The 18728-nt window shown below is 45.4% G+C and overlaps 2 protein-coding genes across 5 annotated transcripts in view; both read right to left on the bottom strand.

Annotated features, from left to right (window-relative positions):
* carnmt1 (carnosine N-methyltransferase 1) overlaps positions 1 to 5168 on the bottom strand; it is a 52632-nt gene extending 47464 nt beyond the window's left edge. For both annotated transcript variants that reach the window (XM_033017559.1, XM_033017560.1), the window contains exon 1: positions 5028 to 5168. In XM_033017559.1, the coding sequence (XP_032873450.1) occupies positions 5028 to 5137 (110 nt within the window). In that variant the 5' untranslated portion in view covers positions 5138 to 5168. The remainder of the gene's footprint in view (positions 1 to 5027) is intronic.
* Positions 5169 to 6114: 946 nt separating this feature from the next.
* The window catches only part of nmrk1 (nicotinamide riboside kinase 1), a 53359-nt gene continuing 40745 nt past the window's right edge, over positions 6115 to 18728 (bottom strand). Inside the window, exon 9 of one of the 3 annotated variants that reach the window (XM_033017563.1) lies at positions 6115 to 10402. In XM_033017563.1, coding sequence (XP_032873454.1) covers positions 10379 to 10402 — 24 coding nt within the window. In that variant the 3' untranslated portion in view covers positions 6115 to 10378. The remainder of the gene's footprint in view (positions 10403 to 18728) is intronic. The other 2 variants (XM_033017561.1, XM_033017562.1) reach the window with 2 other exon arrangements.

The raw sequence follows: 18728 nt of genomic DNA on the forward strand, positions 1-18728 counted from the left end.
GTTCTCGTTCCACACTGATTAAAATAAAATGATTTAATCATGCTTTTATGTTCGGAAATTTTGGCCTTGGATATCTGTCCATGTCTGTGGCACCTATAGGCATGCGTTATATTCCCATTCACTTTGGATGAATAGAAATTATCTATACAACTATTGACCAAGAGATCAAAAGATTGCAGGTGCTTACTAAATTTGATCAAGTAATAATGTTGATCCCAGTTACTATGGAGTATATAAGGAAAAAATATACTTATACAATTAGATTGTGATTTTTTTTGTTTGGTTTTAACTGACGATAAAACCCTCAACATTGTCAAAATCAATTAAGAAAATTTTGTATAGGAAGGAACTGCAGATGCTGGTTTATACCGATGATAGACACAAAATGCTTCAGTAACTCAGCGGGACATGCAGCATTTTTGCGTAGAAGAATGGGTGATGTTTCGGGTCGAGACCTTTCTTCTTCAGACCGAGTCAAAGGGTGACGCTTTGGGTTGACTCTTCTTCAGACTGAGAGTCTCAGTTTGAAGAAGGCTCCCGACACAAAACGTCACCCATTTCTTCTATCCAGATATGCTGCCTGGGTCACTAAGTAGAAAATGTGATTGGTTTTCACTGGCAAAGCTGAGTTGGCAGTATATTTTACATAATCAACCATGCATTTTGTTTTAAGAAGGTATAGATATCATTCACAGATTAATACCAATCTCATGTTTGTGCACACACAGTTAAAAAAGCTAGTCAGTAATGTAATCAGGGTTTGTTTTAACCTCTTTGGAAAACAAAGCACCTTTCACAAATCTCCTTGAGCCTTCTTTGCTCGAAGGGAAACAACTCAAATTTTGTCACTCTATTTAACTGTAACCCCTCTTCCTTCGAACCATTCATGTTCCATACTTCAGTATCCCCACCAAAGCCTTAGTGCAATACTAACATTTTACATATGTTTAGCTTAAGACACAGGCAAATCCGAACAGAATGCTTTGCCACATCAATGATGGAAAAAATGTCAATCCATCTGCTCAAAGTTTTCAGATTTTTAATATAAATTCTGCTACCTAACAGGAAACATTATTTGCTATAACTAAATGAAGTCAAAATTCACTGCCCAAAATGCCCACATGAAATTATATTTCATCACGGTGACATTTACAATGAACAGACAATTTCAGTTACATTTTCAAGGAGCCAACTTATTTCTGCCTCGTGGTATCTATTATTTCTAAAATATTCCTTCCTCAGCACATTTCCATCTTAAAAACAAAAACAAATGTATCTCTTGCTGAACAAACAGGTGGCACATGAATTTTGATACATAAAATGTTGATACACAAATTGTAAATAGTTAAACAAATCCCAATGCAAGGAATACTGATCAGTTTTCCCATAAGTCTACAATAATAATAACTACAAAGTTGGCTAACCTATAAACATGGAATGGTTCATCAATGGGTAGCTTTACTAATCTAATACATAATTTCAAACTCACTGTAAAAAAACATTAACGAGATAATGATAATACGTCAGGTTGAAAGCAACAGCATATATGGCTTTGAAAACTGCACATTCAATTAGAAAATTTCCTTTCCTTGAATAAAAAACTCCAGTATATCTAAAATGATATGAAGAAATATATCAAGTAGTTGAAGTTAAACTACCTGCAATTCAGTACCATTGTTTAAATTAGCATGAGAATTATTTAATAGATTTAATAATTATTTAACACTTTAAATACTAAGCCCTCTATTTAACAGTAAATGGCCTAGGACACTTAAGAAAGGGACAGTCTAGGAAATGTCAGTAAAGGTAGACGCGAAATGCTGGAGTAACTCAGCAGGACAGGCAGCATCTCTGAACAAAAGGAACAGGTGGCGTTTTGGGACGAGTCCCTATGTCAGTAAAGCATTGGTGATCTGAGTGCAGCGAGGGGGGTCAATTGATCTGTGCTTTCCTGTCACCTAATATACATCACCTTATTACCAACTAAATGCATAATTAAAATAAATAAATAACATTTTTGGAAGTGATTAAAATATAAATAAACTGTAAGTGTTACACAAAATACTGATAATATTATGTTTTGGGAGTATTTATAGAACAATTTCATAATCAAGATCTCAAATAAGTTTTTCCGCTTTCTAAAAATTCCTATTTTCAGTAACAACATATCACTTTCACCAATTACATAACAAGAGCAATATAAAATTCTTGTTAATGTATCCACATAGATTACAGCAGACACTGGACCATACTACTGGACATTATCTAATTGCCAAATGTTAAAATAACAGGAGTAATCTGTATACTTTCTAAAGAAATCAGCACATTTTTCATCCACAGATTGTGATCCATGGTTCAATTTTCCAAGTTAACTGCTATAGTCCCCACTTTTTTAATTGATTAAAGTCATTTTGGAAATAGGTCACTATTATAGAAAAGTAAGAAGCAGATCCAAGCACTGCAATTTATCAAGTAAACATTTTCAGCCTCACTTCAAGTAGGCTCATTGGTGTATTTGTAATATCTTACATATGGCTTCTTGCAATGTCGTAATGTCATATTATTTAATTAAACCTGTTGTTTTGATTTTAAGGGGGTGGATAACTGGAGCACAGCTTTGCAAGGTCTCTTTTCTGCAATACATCAGTTCCCTTTGGAACTTAATTCTGTTTGAATTGTAGCCTAGCACAGCTCTCTTCTCCACCGCACCCCACCTCACACACACACTTCTCTCAATCACTTAGGTGTTTTTTTGTCCATACATTTTCAAAGTTCTGATAAAAGATCCAGACATACATCATAGTAGATTTACAAACCAAAAGACGACCAACTGGCCATCCCAGATAAACTCACCCTAGAACTTCTTAAATGTAATGAGTGTCTTCCTCAATCACCTATTCAGCCAATATGTACTAAACATTATCAATTCTTAAGGTGATTTTTATTTTCATATCTACTCCAACTCTTTAACTCTACTCCAATTACTTCAAGTCAATGTTCTCTTATTTCCTAAGCCATGAGAAGGGGCTAACAAAAGACTAGACTGCTGGACAGTCAATGTTTCAGTCAAGATCCTTCCTCCAGTCTAGAGAAAGGGACTTGACCCAAAATGTCAACCAAACATTTCCCTCTATAGATGCTGCCTGACAGCTGTGTTCTCTAACAGCCTGCGCTTGCTCCATGAGAAGGGAAACAAGTTATTTTATTTCTCTGTAATTAAAAACTCACCTATCCAATCATTCCTCTTGGCTGAATGTTTCCATTGTTGGAATGCCTATGTAAATCGCCTCTGATCCTCTCCAATTAACTGACATCCTAACCGCCATGTGATGATTATAATGGTACATCTACTCAAGCTGTAGTCTGTTATCTGCCACTCTCGGATATTCCACAGCACAGAATTCACTAAATTATATTGAATTAGTTGCTTTTCTGCCCTTTTCTAGTCATTTTTACATTTGCCCGTCCTCAGATAGTGCCTGATCTGTTCTAACGTTTTCAAATTCACTGTTCATACTTTTGAGGGAGCACTGTCAATCTGGAACTACCATTCCAGATTTAATCATTCAGTTATAAAAATGTATACATTTGAGAATTTTATTTATATGTTAAAAAAAGTGATTTCTATGGAATTTCATTTCAGACATTGTTTAGTTTGCGTATCAGCATCCATAAAAATATTTATTATTTATATAATGCTCTCCAAATAGCTCTCTCCACATATATATAACATTTAAGGTCAGATCAGCCTCAAATGAACTAAATGGCAGAACAAAAAACAAACTGTTGGAGGAAGGCTGCAGGTCAGGCAGCATATGTGGAAGGAAATGGACTGATGACTGAAGAACGTTCCTGACTCAAAACATCATCTATCCATTTCCCTCCGCACATTTTGCCTGACCCGTTTTGTTCATTCAGCAGTTTATTTTTTTACTTAAGGTTTGAGCATCCTCAGTCTTCTGTGCCTCGAGCTAAATGGCAGAACAAGCTCAAATAGCCCAATCTTACGTTTGTATTAATTGCGTCAATATCATCCATTGATACTTCAAGAAAATAACGATGGTCTATGACAAAATATGTAGGATACAACCCCCCTAATTTTGAAAAATTTGATTTGGGAACCATTTTAATAAAAGGTAGGTTAAAGGTAAATGAGTACAGTAGGTTTCAATGCTAACAGACTGAAAGCCAATCATTCAGTGCTGTTGTTTAATTCTCATACACTGTGTAAGCACCACAAAGGGTAAAATAAAGTAAATCTGAAGCTTGATTTTAAAAAAAGCAAAGAAACAATTGGAAATTATATATTTTATTTTATTAAACATTCATTTATAAAAATATAAATATTCTAAATAACATGCAAAGAGTTCCAAACTGGATCTCCAAGTTCAGGCTGAATACTGAAATCACAGCTTTTCTGACAGGGACGATTAAATATTCTGCTAAATGTTCTGTTAAACCTCCCACATGCAATGATTGAGTAGATGGACAGTTACTATTAGTTATATAAATTGGCTAAAGTCCAATCCTAAAAGAGTTTGAAGAACAGCAGATGACACGAACCAAGTAAGGCAAAGCCGAAGTCACAGAAAATAAACTTCCAAGGGCATTCCTTCCTTCCACTGATAAATCCTTCGGGGAATATAAGACGGTGTAATGTTCTTCTCTGCCTTCCGATCTCCGCATTGATGTACGCCGCATTTATGTGGTGAGATAAACCATTGGGGTATCATTATCATTAAACCATTATGTTTAAACCGACTGCCCAGGCGGCCTGTAAAACATTCTGAATGTATTCCAACGAAGCTCGCTCACCCTGAAACTAGGTGGTTATGAACGGCTGTTTTTTAAAACATTTAAAAGGCCAGGACAGACCAGAGTTCAGGTTATAAACAATGTCAGAGCAGACCCGGGTTTCGTGTTGCCAGTCGGGCCCTGAGACCGACGCCCAGGCCTGAGCTGAGCTGGATTCACCTCCCACCCACCCTCAGTCAGTCGATTGCCGGTTGTTTTATTCACAGGTTTACCTATAATATTTAAAAGCATTAATGATTTTCCAGAAGTGCTCTTTCTCCAGCCGCTCCTCATCCTCCTCCTGCTGCTCCATGGGGCAGTGGTCGTCTTGTTCATTCTCCATCTTCTCCTCCCCGCCGCCGCCGCCGCCGGGGCAACGCAACCGGCTCCCTCGCCTCGCCTCGCAACCAACCAACCGCACCACAGAGCCACGGCACAAACGCGCCGCCCTCCCAGCGCAGCGCCGCCAGCGGCCCGGAGGATGCACCGTCCACCCACTCACCCACCCACCCACTCACTCATCCACCCACTCACTCATCCACTCACCCACCCACTCACTCACTCACTCACCCACTCACTCACTCACTCACTCACCCACCCACCCACCCACCCACTCACTCACTCACTCACCCACCCACCCACTCACTCACTCACTCACCCACTCTTCCACTCACTTATGTGAGAAACATTATTCATTGCAATGAGCCTTGTAGCTTATGAGTTTACAACACGCATCATATGATAAAGTTTGACACAAAATTATTGATTAAGTCCAAGGGTTTTGGCATTTAGCGCAAAAGAAATCAGATGAAAATAACAGCACCTGCTTGTGGATTCATGTTGGGTGACTGCCTCAGGTCATAAGGTCGGCTGATAGGAGCAGAATTGGGTCATTCAGCCCATCAAGTCTACTCCGCCATTCAATTATGGCTGATCTATCTCTCCCTTTCTCCCATTCTCCTGCCTTCTCCCCATAACCCCTGACACCAATTGGTGGAAGCATCAATTACATCAAGTTCATGATTATTGTCATATGCACAACTTCAGAGGTACAGTTCAGTTAAATTCCCAGGTACAAAAGTAGCAGGTGTAGTGAAGTTCGAGGAGGCAGTCCAGAAATTACACAATAAGATGTTCCCCATGTTATATACAAACTTTAAATTTTGCTCTCTAGATCCTTTGCTTTTGTTAAATTCTAGATTACTAATCTAATGGCCTGGATTAACAAACCAGAGATGTCAACATTAAATAGTTAATAATCTAGAATAACTTTTTTTAAAGTGATTTTTGCAATATGCATTTGATTGACAAGAGTGGTGGGTGTATGTAATGAGGTGCCGGAGGAGGTAGTTTAGGCAAGTACTATTGCAGCATTCAAGAAACATTTAGACAGGTACATGGATAGGATAGGCTTAGAGGGATATGGGCCAAGGTAGACAGTTTCCAAATTCTCCTGAACATAAAGCACATAGGTATTAGTTTAGTTTAGTTAGTTTAATGTCACGTGTACCGAGGTACAGTGAAATGCTTTTGTTGCATGCTAACGAGTCAGCGGAAAGGCAATACATGATTACAATCGAGCCATTCATAGTGTACAAATACATGATAACGTTTAGTGCAAGATAAAGCCAGTAAACTCCGATCAAAGATAGTCCGAGGGTCTCCAATGAGGTGGATAGTAGTTCAGGACTGTACTCTAGTTTTGCTAGGAGGATTCAGTTGTCTGATAACAGCTAGGATGAAATAGTCCCAGAATCTGGAGGTGTGCATTTTCACACTTCTATACCTATACCTGAAGGGTGAGGTGAATGGCCAAGGTGCGACTTGTCCTTGATTATGCTGCTGGCCTTGCCAAGGCAACGTGAGGTATAAATGGAGCAAACGGAAGGGAGGTTGGTTTGTGTGAGGGTCTGGGCTGCGTCCATAATATTCTGCAATTTCTTGCGGTCTTGGATGGAGCTGTTCCCAAACCAAGCTGTGATGCATCCCGATAAAATGATCTTTACGGCGAATCTGTATAAGTTGGTGAGAGTTGTTGGGAACATGCCGAACATACTCAGCGTTCTAAGGAAGTAGAGGCGTTGGTGTGCTTTTTTGGCTGTTGCTTCAATATGGGTGGTCCAGGAGAAGTTGTTGGTGATATTTACTCCTAGGAATTTAAGTTTTCTAGGAGTTTTTTACTTCGGCACCGTCAATGCAAACTGGGGTATGTGTACTACTTCGCTTCCTGAAGTCAATCACTATCTCCTTTGTCTTGCTGACATTGAAAGGGTGTTGTCTTGACATCAGGACACAAGGTTCTCAATCTCCTTCCAGTACTCCGTCTCATCATTATTTGATATCCGGCCCACAATGGTGGTGACATCAACAAATTTGTAAACTGAGTTAGATTTGTACTTGGGAGGAGCAGCCGTGGGTGTACAAGGCGTAAACAAGGGAACTGAGAACACATCGTTGCGGAGCACCAGTGTTAAGGATTATCGTAGAGGATGATTTGTCCCCTATCTTCACTGATTGGGGTCCGTTGGTCAGGAAGTCGAGGAGCCACTTGCAGAGAAGAATTCTGACCAAGTCCCGTGAATTTGGTGATAAGCTTGGATGGTATAATGGTATTAAAGGCAGAGGTGTATTCTCTGAATAGGAGTGTGACGGAGGTAGACAAAAATGCTGCAGAAACTCAGCAGGTGAGGCAGCATTATTGGAGCGAAGGAATGGACGACGTTTCGGGTCGAGACCCTTCTTCAGACTGATGCAGGGGTGGGCGTGGGAAAAAGAAAGGAAGAAACGAAGATAGTAGGCTGTGGGAGAACTGGGAAGGGGAGGGAAAGGAGAAAGCAAGGACTACCTGAAATTGGAGAAGTCAATGTTCATACCCTGGGGTGTAAACTACCCAAGCGAAATATGAGATGCTGCTCCTCTAATTAGCGGTGGGACTCACTCTGACCATGGAGGAGGCCCAGGACCGAAAGGTCAGATTCGGAATGGGAGGGGGAGTTGAAGTGCTGAGCCACCGGGAGATCAGGTTGGTTATTGCGAACTGAGCGGAGGTGTTGGGCGAAGCGATCGCCAAGCCTGCACTTGGTCTCACCGATGTAGAGCAGTTGATACCTGGAAAAGCGGATGCAATAGATGAGGTTGGAGGAGGTGCAGGTGAACCTCTGCCTCACCTGGAAAGACTGCTTGGGTCCTTGGATGGAGTCAAGGGGAGAGGTAAAGCGACAAGTTTAGCATTTCCTGCGGTTGCAAGGGAAAGTATCTGGGGAGAGGGTGGTTTGGGTGGGGAGGGACGAATTAACCAGGGAATTATGGAGGGAACTGTCTCTGCGGAAAGCCAAAAGGACAGGAGATGGGAAGATGTGTCCAGTGGTGGGATCCCGTTGGAGGTGGCAAAAATGTCGGAGGATTATCTGTTGTAAGTGATGGCTGGCAGGGTGGAAGGTGAGGAGAAGGGGGACTCTGTCCTTGTTACGAGTGGGGGGGATGGGGAGAGCGAGCGGAGCTACGGGATATAGAGACCCTGGTGAGAGCCTGATCTATAGTCAAAGAGAGGAACCCCCGTTCCCTAAAGAATGAAGACATCTCTGATGTCCTCGTTTGGAACACATCCTGGGTGCACATGCGGCGTAGACGGAGGAATTGGGAGTAGGGGATAGAGTCACAGGAAGCAGGGTGGGAAGAAGTGTAGTCCAGATAGTCATGGGAGTCAGAGGGTTTGTAGTAGATGTCGGTCAGTGCTCTGTTACCTGCGATGGAGATGGTGAGGTCTAGAAATGGTAGGGAGATGTCGGAAATGGTCCAGGTGAATTTGAGTGCCGGATGGAAGTTAGTGGTGAAATGGATGAAGTCAGTGAGTTCTGCATGGGTGCAGGAGGTAGCACGAATGTAGTCGTCAATGTAGCTGAGGTAGCGTTTGGGGATAGGGCCACGGTACGCCTCGAACAAGGATTGTTCAACGTACCCTACAAAGAAGCAGGCATAGCTGGGGCCCATGCATGTGCCCATAGCTCCGCCTTGGATTTGAAGGAAATGGGAGGAGTCAATGGAAAAGTTGTTGAGGGTAAGGACCAGCTCAGCTTGGCGGAGGAGAATATTAGTAGATGGGGATTGGTTGGTTCTGCGGTCGAGGAAAAAACGGAGGGCTTTAAGACCCTCCTGGTGGGGGATAGAGGTGTAGAGTGACTGGACATCCATGGTGAAGATGAGGGAATGGGGGCCTGGAAAACTGAAGTCATGGAGGAGACGAAGAGCATGTGAGGTGTCTTGGACATAGGTAGGGAGGGATTTGACTGGGGGGGATAGGATGGTCAAGGTATGTGGAAATAAGTTCGGTGGCACAAGAACAAGCAGAAACAATGGGTCTGCCAGGACAGTCAGGTTTGTGGATTTTAGAGAGAAGATAAAATCGGGCCGTGTGGGGCTGGGGAACAATGAGGTTGGAGGCTTGGCAGGGCAGGGAGCCGGAAGCGATGAAGCCAGTGATGGTGCTTGAGATAATGGCCTAGTGCTCGGCTGTGGAGGTGTCTCTCTTTTCCAGGTGTTCCAGCAATTAGTGTAGGTTAGAGCGCTGGCATCGTCCATGGACCTGTTGTGGCGGTAGGCGAACTGCAGTGGGTCAAGGTCGCTTGGTAGACTGGATTTAATGCGTTCCATAACTAGCTTCTCAAAACATTTCATGACAGTGGATGTCAAGGCAACTGGACCGTAGTCGTTTAGGTATTAAGTCTTGCTTTTATTAAGCACCAGCATTATGGTGGGTCTTCTTGAAGCAAGTGGGTACCTCAGAACAGAGGAGGGAGAGATTAAAGATGTTTGTTAATACTCCCGCTAGCTGGTCCGCTCAGCTACTAAGGACACGGCCAGGAACTCCATCTGGGCCTGTTGCTTAACCAGGGCAAGTTGTTTGCTGACATAACCTCTGCAATAGTAACCCAGGGAAGAGGCGCATTTGAGTCTAAAGGGCTGGGTGTCACCACCCTGTTGACCTTCTGCTCAAAGTGAGCATAAAAAGCATTCAATTCATCAGTTTGGGTCGCATTAACACCAATGATGTTGCTTGACCTTGCTTTGCAACCAGTTATCTTATTCGAACCATGCCATATTCTCCGTGTGTCTGAGTGATTATACTGGGACTCAAGTTTGTTCCGTTATTGCCTCTTGGAATCCTTCAAGTCTTTGCGGAGATCATAGCGGGCCTTCGTGTTATTTAACTGGTAAACCTACCTGAAATTCTGAGGTAAAGACTGAAGGAGGAAACATCACATTATAATCCAGTCCATTACATCATAATCATAATTTGCTGGGCATTGAATGCACTGCTTGATACAATATAATTTGGTAGATGAAGGTTAAAAGAAATAATAAAGATAGGGAATTGTCATGATTCATACTGGCACAATAATAAAATAAAGCATTATTTGAAAGATGTTAAGGTAGAAATCAAACTTTTGGGGATAGGCAGTCTCTGTAGGAAAGTTTGTCAATGATTAGATTGCTTCCAAGCGTTGGTTATGTGCATTCCAATGCGTCTCTAGATTTTCTTCAGGTAAAGAAGCTCGGTGCTGTAAGCCTTTGTTCACTGGAATTATCAGCAGCAATAGTCAGCAGATGTCTGAAAGAGACAACCATTACATACAATTATTCATATTCTATTATCAATAGCAAGGTTGATGTAACATTTACAGAACAGCAAGTTTCTATTGTATTTCTTCTTGAATAGTAAGGGTGAGGGTGTCAGGGGTTATGGGGAGAAAGCAGGAGAATGGGTTTGAGAGGGAAAGCTAGTTAAGCCGTAATTGAATGGCAGAGTATTCTTGGGCCTAATTTTGCTCCTAGTACTTATGAATCTATTACATCAAATGGAATGCATATAAAGACAAGCTGGTTGTTAATTTATATTTTTGATCAGTGCAATGAGTTGCTTTATTAATATAAAAAAACAAAATATTGTTTATTGACAAAATTGGTGGGAATATTCACATGAAAGGTTGTCTGTCTGTCTATCTAACTATCTTTATTTTACTAAAACTCACATCTTGACCACTTCCTGTCTGCGTTGTAATTAAATTTGTGCAAAAACGATCCCGCATAGCGCAACGATTTTTCCACCACCTTATTCACCATTCTCCCCTGCTGCAAGGCAAATTTGTTTTGTTCCGATCGGTGAAATAGTACAAAAGTTATGAAGGTTTTGAAGGTTCCCCCTCCCCCACAAACCCCCTCCCCCACCCACATCCCCCACAACCCCCCCTCCACACACACACACCATTCCCCCACACCCCCCTCCCCCACCCCCCGTGTGACTGGAACCCAATGGGTCCCACATTGCCTAGTACCTGTATCATTTTAAAAATACCATGCCATAACATACTATGTGATATTTTTTAAACCGCATAGTCCTTTCCAAGTCCAGTTGGTAGAAAAGAAAGTCACATTTTAAAAAGAAAACAGAAGATTGACAATGGCATATCCAGTTATTTTTTGATTTAGGGAAGCACGGATAATTGTGCAAAAATGTCTGCCCTGGTTCTTTCAAAGAATGATCTAATTAGTGCAAATGCCTAAAACAAAATATCAAGTATTTATGTCATTAATTTCCTTTAAAGGTTTCTGTTGAATTTTCTTTCATCACCTAAGTACTGTGCAAAAAAAATCTAATTAGTTTTGTTCCTCAGCCAATTTACATCTATTTACACCTATTGAACAGTTTCTTATTTACTCCACCAAAAACCATCACGGTTTATATTCCCCTAACTTCCTGTTCTCCAAGATCTAAATCACTCCACATCCTACACAAGACGTATCCCCAGTTTGCTCTCCAAGGTTTTGATCTCTTAAAGTGTGGCAATCAGAAATGAACACAATACCAGTCGGTAAAAGGGTCCCGACCCGAAATGTCAACCATCGCTTTTCTCCACAGATGTTGCCTGACCAGCTGAGCTACTCCAGAAGAATAACATAGCAAACATTAGCGGGAAGCCAGAGGATTGGGAAACTTTTAAAGAGCAACAGAAGATAACTAAAAAGGCAATACGGGATGAAAAGATGAGATACGAAGGTTAGCTAGCCAAGAATATAAAGGAGGATAGTAAAAGCTTCTTTAGGTTTGTGAAGAGGAAAAAATTAGTTAAGATCAAAGTTGGACCCTTGAAGACTGAAACAGGTGAGTTTATTATGGGGAACAAGGAAATGGCAGACGAGTTGAACAGGTACTTTGGATCCGTCTTCACTAAGGGAGACACAAACAATCTCACTGATGTACTCGTCGCCAGAGGATCTGGGGTGATGGAGGAACCGAAGGAAATTCACATTAGGCAAGAAATGGTATTGGGTGGACTGATGGGGCTGTAGGCTGATAAATTCTCAGGGCCTGATGGTCTGCATCCCAGGGTACTTAAGGAAGTGGCTCTAGAAATTGTGGACGCATTGGTAATAATTTTCCAAAGTTCTATAGATTCAGGATATTTTCCTGTGGATTGGAGGGTAGCTAATGTTATCCCACTTTTTTTTTGGAATTTATTTTATTAGAAGCAATTATACAAGAATAAAGCAATTGACATGAAAGTTATACAATTTTCGTACAGCTTCATTTTTACATTAATACATAAACCAAAAAAAAAAGAAAAAAAGGAAAGAATGAAGAAAAAGAAGAAAATGTAAAAGGGAGAGAAGAAAAGACCCCCAAAGCAGTGCGAGAAGAGAAAAGAGAAATGAGAAAAAAGATGGAGATATGCCCCACTGTCCTTCCCTCCTTGCATTTATCACAGATAGGAGAGACAGTTGGGAATATCTTATTCAATTCTTTGAATAGTATACCCACTTTTTAAGAAAGGCGGGAGAGAGAAAACAGGGAATTATAGACCAGTTAGCCTGACATCGGTGGTGGGGATGATGCTGGAGTCAATTATAAAAGAGCACATTTGGATTGCAGTAACAGGATCGGTCCAAGTCCGCAAGGATTTACGAAGGGTAAATCATGCTTGCCTAATCTTCTGGAATTTTTTGAGGATGTAACTGGGAAAATGGACAATGGAGAGCCAGTGGATGTAGTGTACCTGGACCTTCAGAAAGCATTTGATAAGGACCCACATAGGAGATTAGTGGGCAAAATTAGAGCACATGATATTGGGGGTAGGGTACTGACATGGATAGAAAATTGTTTGGCAGACAGGAAACGAAGAGTAGAGATTAACGGGTCCCTTTCAGAATGGCAGGCAGTGACTAGTGGGGTACAGCAAGCTCGGTGCTGGGACCGTAGCTATTTACAATATACATTCATGATTCAGATGAAAGGATTAAAAGTAACACAGGAAGGCAAATTATTATCTGAATGGTGGGAAAAGGGGAAGATCTGGGGGTCCTTGTTCATCAGTCACTGAAAGTAAACATGCAGGTAACAGCAGGTAGAAAGCTTGTTGGCCTTCATAACAAGAGGAGTTGAGTGTAGGAGCAAAGAGGTCCTTCTGCAGTTGTACATGGCCCAAGTGAGACCACACCTGGAGTATTGTGTGCAGTGTTGGTCTCCAAATTTGAGGAAGAACATTCTTGTTATGAGGGAGTGCAACGTAGGTTCACAAGGTTAATTCCCGGGAAGGCGGGACTGTCATATGTTGATAGAATGAAGCTGCTGGACTTGTATACACTGGAATTTAGAAGGATGAAAGGGTATTTTATTGAAACATATAAGATTATTAAGGGTTTGGACACGCGAGAGGCAGGAAACATGTTACCGATGTTGGGGGAGTCCAGAACCAGGGGCCACAGTTTAAGAATAAGGGGTATGCCATTTAGAACAGAGATGAGGAAAAACATTTTCACAGAGGGTTGTGAATCAGTGGAATTCTCTGCCTCAGAAGGCAGTGGTGGCCAATTCTCTAGATACTTTCAAGAGAGAGTAAGATAGAGCTCTTAAAGATAGCGGAGTCAGGGGATATGGGGAGAAGGCAGGACCGGGGTACTGATTGTGGATGATCAGGCATGATCAGGCTGGCTCGAAGGGCCTACTCCTGCACCTATTGTCGATTGTGTCTATCTTTGGGATAAACCAGCACCTGCAGTTCCTTTCTATACACTGCAGAAAAACTAATAACATGCACACGTTCAACGTTATTACATTTTTCCTTTTGTTTCAACCTAGGGACCCCATGCGTCTTGGTGATAGTCATAACAACGTTGCTGTTCTCTCTTTTGCTGCATCCTCTTTCAAATGGTACAATTTTGCTTGTATTGTCTCTCCTCGTTCCCGTATTAAATTGTATGCATTTGCTTGGTCTGATCACTTGGAAATGATTATTTTCTCATTATTTGCCATATTTTTGAGTTTTATGTTACTTGCAAATGTTCACATTGTGTTCTGCACACCAAGTATAAAAATAAATTCAAAAGGTAATGGTATCCTATTTCCATTCCATGTATACTTCCCTCTAGTGGGTAAAATAAATCTTCACAACCATTCTACTTTCCACTTAGCTATTTTTGCGTCTAGATTACAACTGTTCCATTGTTGCCATGGGATTTAACATTGGAAACATCTATTTGGTACCATAGAGTCACACAGCATGGAAACAGGCCCTTCGGCCCAACATGCCCACATCAGTCAACATGCCCCTGCTGCACTTGTCCCACATCCTCGTAAATCTTTTCTACCCTTTCCAGCTTGACAACATCTTTCCTATAACATGGTGCCCAGAATTAAACACAATACTCTAAATGCGGCCTCACCAACCTCCTATATAACTGCAACATGACCTCCCAACTTCTATACTCAATACTCTGACTGATGAAGGTCAACGTGCCACCCTATCTACCTGCGACGCCACCTTCAAGGAACTATGTACTTGCAAATCTGTACTCCTTGGTCCCTCTGCACAATAATATTTCCCAGAGCCCTTCCATTCGCTGTGTATGTCCTGCCTATGTTAGACTTCCCAAAAAGCCTCACATTTCTCTGTATTAAATTCCATCAACCATTCCTCAGCCCAACCGATCAGATCATGCTGCAATTTTTCACAACCATCTTCACTATCTGCAATACCACCAACTTTTGTATGATCTGCAAACTTCCCATTGATTCATATTGTACAGCACAGAAATAGGGCCTTTGGACCGTCACGTCCATGCCAACCTTTGTGCCAATCCACACTGATCGTATGTGCCAAAAATAGGTGCATATCCTTCCATGACATCCTATCAAGTGTGTAAACAGGCACAAGAGACAGTGGTGTTCAAGAAGGAACTGCAGATGCTGGAAGATCGAAGGTACACAAAAATGCTGGAGAAACTCAGCGGGTGCAGCAGCATCTATGGAGCGAAGGAAATAGACGACGTTTCAGGCCAAAACCCTTCTTCAGACTGATGGGGGGTGGGGGGGAGAAGGAAGGAAAAAGGGAGGAGGAGGAGCCCGAGGGCGGGGGGATGGGAGGAGACAGCTCGAGGGTTAAGGAAGGGGAGGAGACAGCAAGGGCTAGCAAAACTGGGAGAATTCAACGTTCATGCCATCCGGGACGCAAGCAACCCAGGCGGAATATGAGGTGCTGTTCCTCCAATTTCCGGTGTTGCTCACTCTAGCAATGGAGGAGACCCAGGACAGAGAGGTCGGATTGGGAATGGGAGGGGGAGTTGAAGTGCTGAGCCACCGGGAGTTCAGGTAGGTTATTGCGGACTGAGCGGAGGTGTTCGGCGAAACGGTCGCCCAACCTCCGCTTAGTCTCCCCGATGTAAATCAGCTGATATCTAGAGCAGCGGATGCAGTAGATGAGGTTGGAGGAGATACAGGTGAACCTTTGTCGCACCTGGAACGATTGCTTGGGTCCTTGAATGGAGTCGAGAGGGGAGGTGAAGGGACAGGTGTTGCATTTCTTGCGGTTGCAACGGAAAGTGCCCGGGGAGGGGGTGGTACGGGATGGAAGAGAAGAATTGACAAGAGTTGCGGAGGGAGCGGTCTTTGCGGAAGGCAGACATGGGGGGAGATGGGAAGATGTGGCGAGTGGTGGGGTCACGTTGAAGGTGGCGGAAATGGCGGAGGATTATTTGTTGTATTTGCCGGCTGGTGGGGTGAAAGGTGAGGACTAGGGGGACTCTGCCCTTGTTGCGAGTGCGGGGATGGGGAGAGAGAGCAGTGTTGCGGGGTATGGATGAGACCCTGGTGCGAGCCTCATCTATGGTGGCGGAGGGGAATCCCCGTTCCCTGAAGAATGAGGACATTTCCGATGCCCTGGTGTGGAACGTCTCATCCTGGGAACAGATGCGGCGTAGGCGGAGGAATTGGGAGTAGGGGATGGAGTCTTTACAGGGGGCAGGGTGGGAAGATGTGTAGTCCAGATAGCCATGTGAGTCAGTTGGTTTGTAGTGTATGTCGGTCAGAAGTCTGTCCCCTGCGATGGAGATGGTGAGGTCAAGGAATGGTAGGGAAGTGTCGGAAATGGTCCAGGTGTATTGGAGTGCCGGATGGAAGTTGGTGGTGAAGTGGATGAAGTCAGTCAGTTGTGTGTGGGTGCAGGAGGTGGCCCCAAAGCAGTCGTCAATGTAACGGAGGTAGAGGTCGGGGATGGGGCCCTGGTAAGTATTGAACAAGGATTGTTCAACGTACCCGACAAAGAGGCAGGCGTAGCTGGGGCCCATGCGTGTGCCCATAGCTACGCCTTGTGTTTGGAGGAAATGGGAGGAGTCAAACGTAAAGTTGTTGAGGGTGAGGACCAACTCCGCTAGGCGGAGGAGGGTGTCAGTGGCTGGGTATAGGTTGCTCCTCTGGTCGAGGAAGAACCGGAGGGCTTTGAGGCCATCCTGGTGGGGGATGGAGGTGTAGAGTGACTGGACATCCATGGTGAAGATGAGGGGGTGAGGGCCTAGAGAGTGGAATGCGCGGAGGCGGCGGAGAGTGTCTGAGGTGTCTAGAACATAGGTGGGAAGGGATTTGACCAAGGGGGATAGTATGGAGTCGAGGTATGTGGAGATGAGTTCGGTGGGGCACGAACACGCAGAGACAATGGGTCTGCCGGGAGAGCCGGGTTTGTTGATTTTGGGGAGAAGGTAAAAACGGGCCGTGCGGGGCTGGGGAACGATGAGGTTGGAAGCTTGGTCGGGCAGGGCGTGGGAATTGATGAAGTCGGTGATGGTGCTAGATATGGTGGCCTGGTGCTCGTCAGTGGGGTCATGGTCCAAGGGTAAGTAGGAGGAGGTGTCCGAGAGTTGGCGCGTGGCCTCAGCTTTGTAGAGATCGACGCGCCAGACTACCACGGCACCTCCCTTGTCGGCTGGTTTGATAACCCAATCTGGGTTTTGCGGAGTGATTCAATGGCAGTGCGTTCAGGGGGGGAGAGATTGGAGTGAGACAGGGGAGTGGAGAAGTTGAGGCGGTTGACGTCGCGGCGGCAGTTCTGGATAAAGAGTTCCAGAGCCGGGACGTTACGAGAGGGGTTCCACGAGGAGGGGGTGCGTTGGAGACGGGAAAAAGGGTCATCATTGGGGGGCGAAGGACTCCTTTCCATGGAAGTGCGCTGTGAGGCGGAGGCGACGGTAGAAGCGCTCCAAGTCATGGTGGGCGCGGTACTCATTGAGATGGGGACGGAGGGGGACAAAGGTAAGACCTCTGCTGAGGACAGACCGTTCGGTGTGGGAGAGGGGGAGGTCGGGGGGGGGGGATGGTGAACACCCGGCAGGGATGGGAGTTGGGGCCAGAGGAAGGCAGGTGGGTGGACTGGGGACGGGGCGATGTGTAGGGGGGGGGGGGTTGTAGCTGTTGGAGCGGTGGTGGGTGGTCAGGGGGTGAGAGGGCTGTAATGTAGGTGGGGAAGAGCGGGGGTGACATAGTTGGAGGGGGATGGGGGAGAGTCAGTGGAACAGCCACTGAGGTTAGCAAGGCTGGGCAGACGGGCACCAGGACCCAGTGGAGTTAAGCCCAGGAGAGTGGGAGTGAGCAGCGTGGAGGCTCCAGGCCCAGTGCAGAGTCCAGGCTCCAGGTAAGGCGACGGCTGTGGGTTGCTGGAGGGGGGTGGAGTGGCGCGGGTCACCGGACCCGATGGTCGGAGTACAGTGGTGCGGGTCACCGGACCCGGTGGTCGGAGTACAGTGGCGCGGGTCACCGGACCCGGTGGTCGGAGTCCAGTGGCGTGGGTCACCGGACCCGATGGTCGGAGTCCCGTGGCAGTTGAGTTGGGGTCCGCGGGCGATGCGTGGGAGGTCCCGGTGGGTGGATAGTCGGCGGGGCGGCGCGGGTCGACCATAGCGGTGGGGCGGCGAGATGAGTCGGGTGCGTTGCGGCGGCCATGTTGGGGGTGCCCCGGTCCGGCGGCGATGTTGGGTAGGTTCGGTCCGGCGGCGATGTTGGGTAGGTCGGGTCCGGCGGCGATGTTGGGTAGGTCGGGTCCGGCGGCGATGTTGGGTAGGTCGGGTCCGGCGGCGATGTTGGGTAGGTCGGGTCCGGCGGCGATGTTGGGTAGGTCGGGTCCGGCGGCGATGTTGGGTAGGTCGGGTCCGGCGGCGATGTTGGGTAGGTCGGGTCCGGCGGCGATGTTGGGTAGGTCGGGTCCGGCGGCCATGTTGGGGGTGCCCCGGTCCGGCGGCAATGTTGGGTAGGTCGGGTCCGGCAGCGATGTTGGGTAGGTCGGGTCCGGCGGCGATGTTGGGTAGGTCGGGTCCGGCGGCCATGTTGGGTAGGTCGGGTCCGGCGGCGATGTTGGGTAGGTCGGGTCCGGCGGCCATGTTGGGTAGGTCGGGTCCGGCGGCGATGTTGGGTAGGTCGGGTCCGGCAGCGATGTTGGGTAGGACGGGTCCGGCGGCGATGTTGGGTAGGTCGGGTCCGGCGGCCATGTTGGGTAGGTCGGGTCCGGCGGCGATGTTGGGTAGGTCGGGTCCGGCGGCCATGTTGGGTAGGTCGGGTCCGGCGGCCATGTTGGGTAGGTCGGGTCCGGCAGCGATGTTGGGTAGGTCGGGTCCGGCGG

This window comes from Amblyraja radiata, chromosome 3 (genome assembly GCF_010909765.2).
Source record: "Amblyraja radiata isolate CabotCenter1 chromosome 3, sAmbRad1.1.pri, whole genome shotgun sequence".
NCBI classification, from domain to species: Eukaryota; Metazoa; Chordata; class Chondrichthyes; order Rajiformes; family Rajidae; genus Amblyraja; species Amblyraja radiata.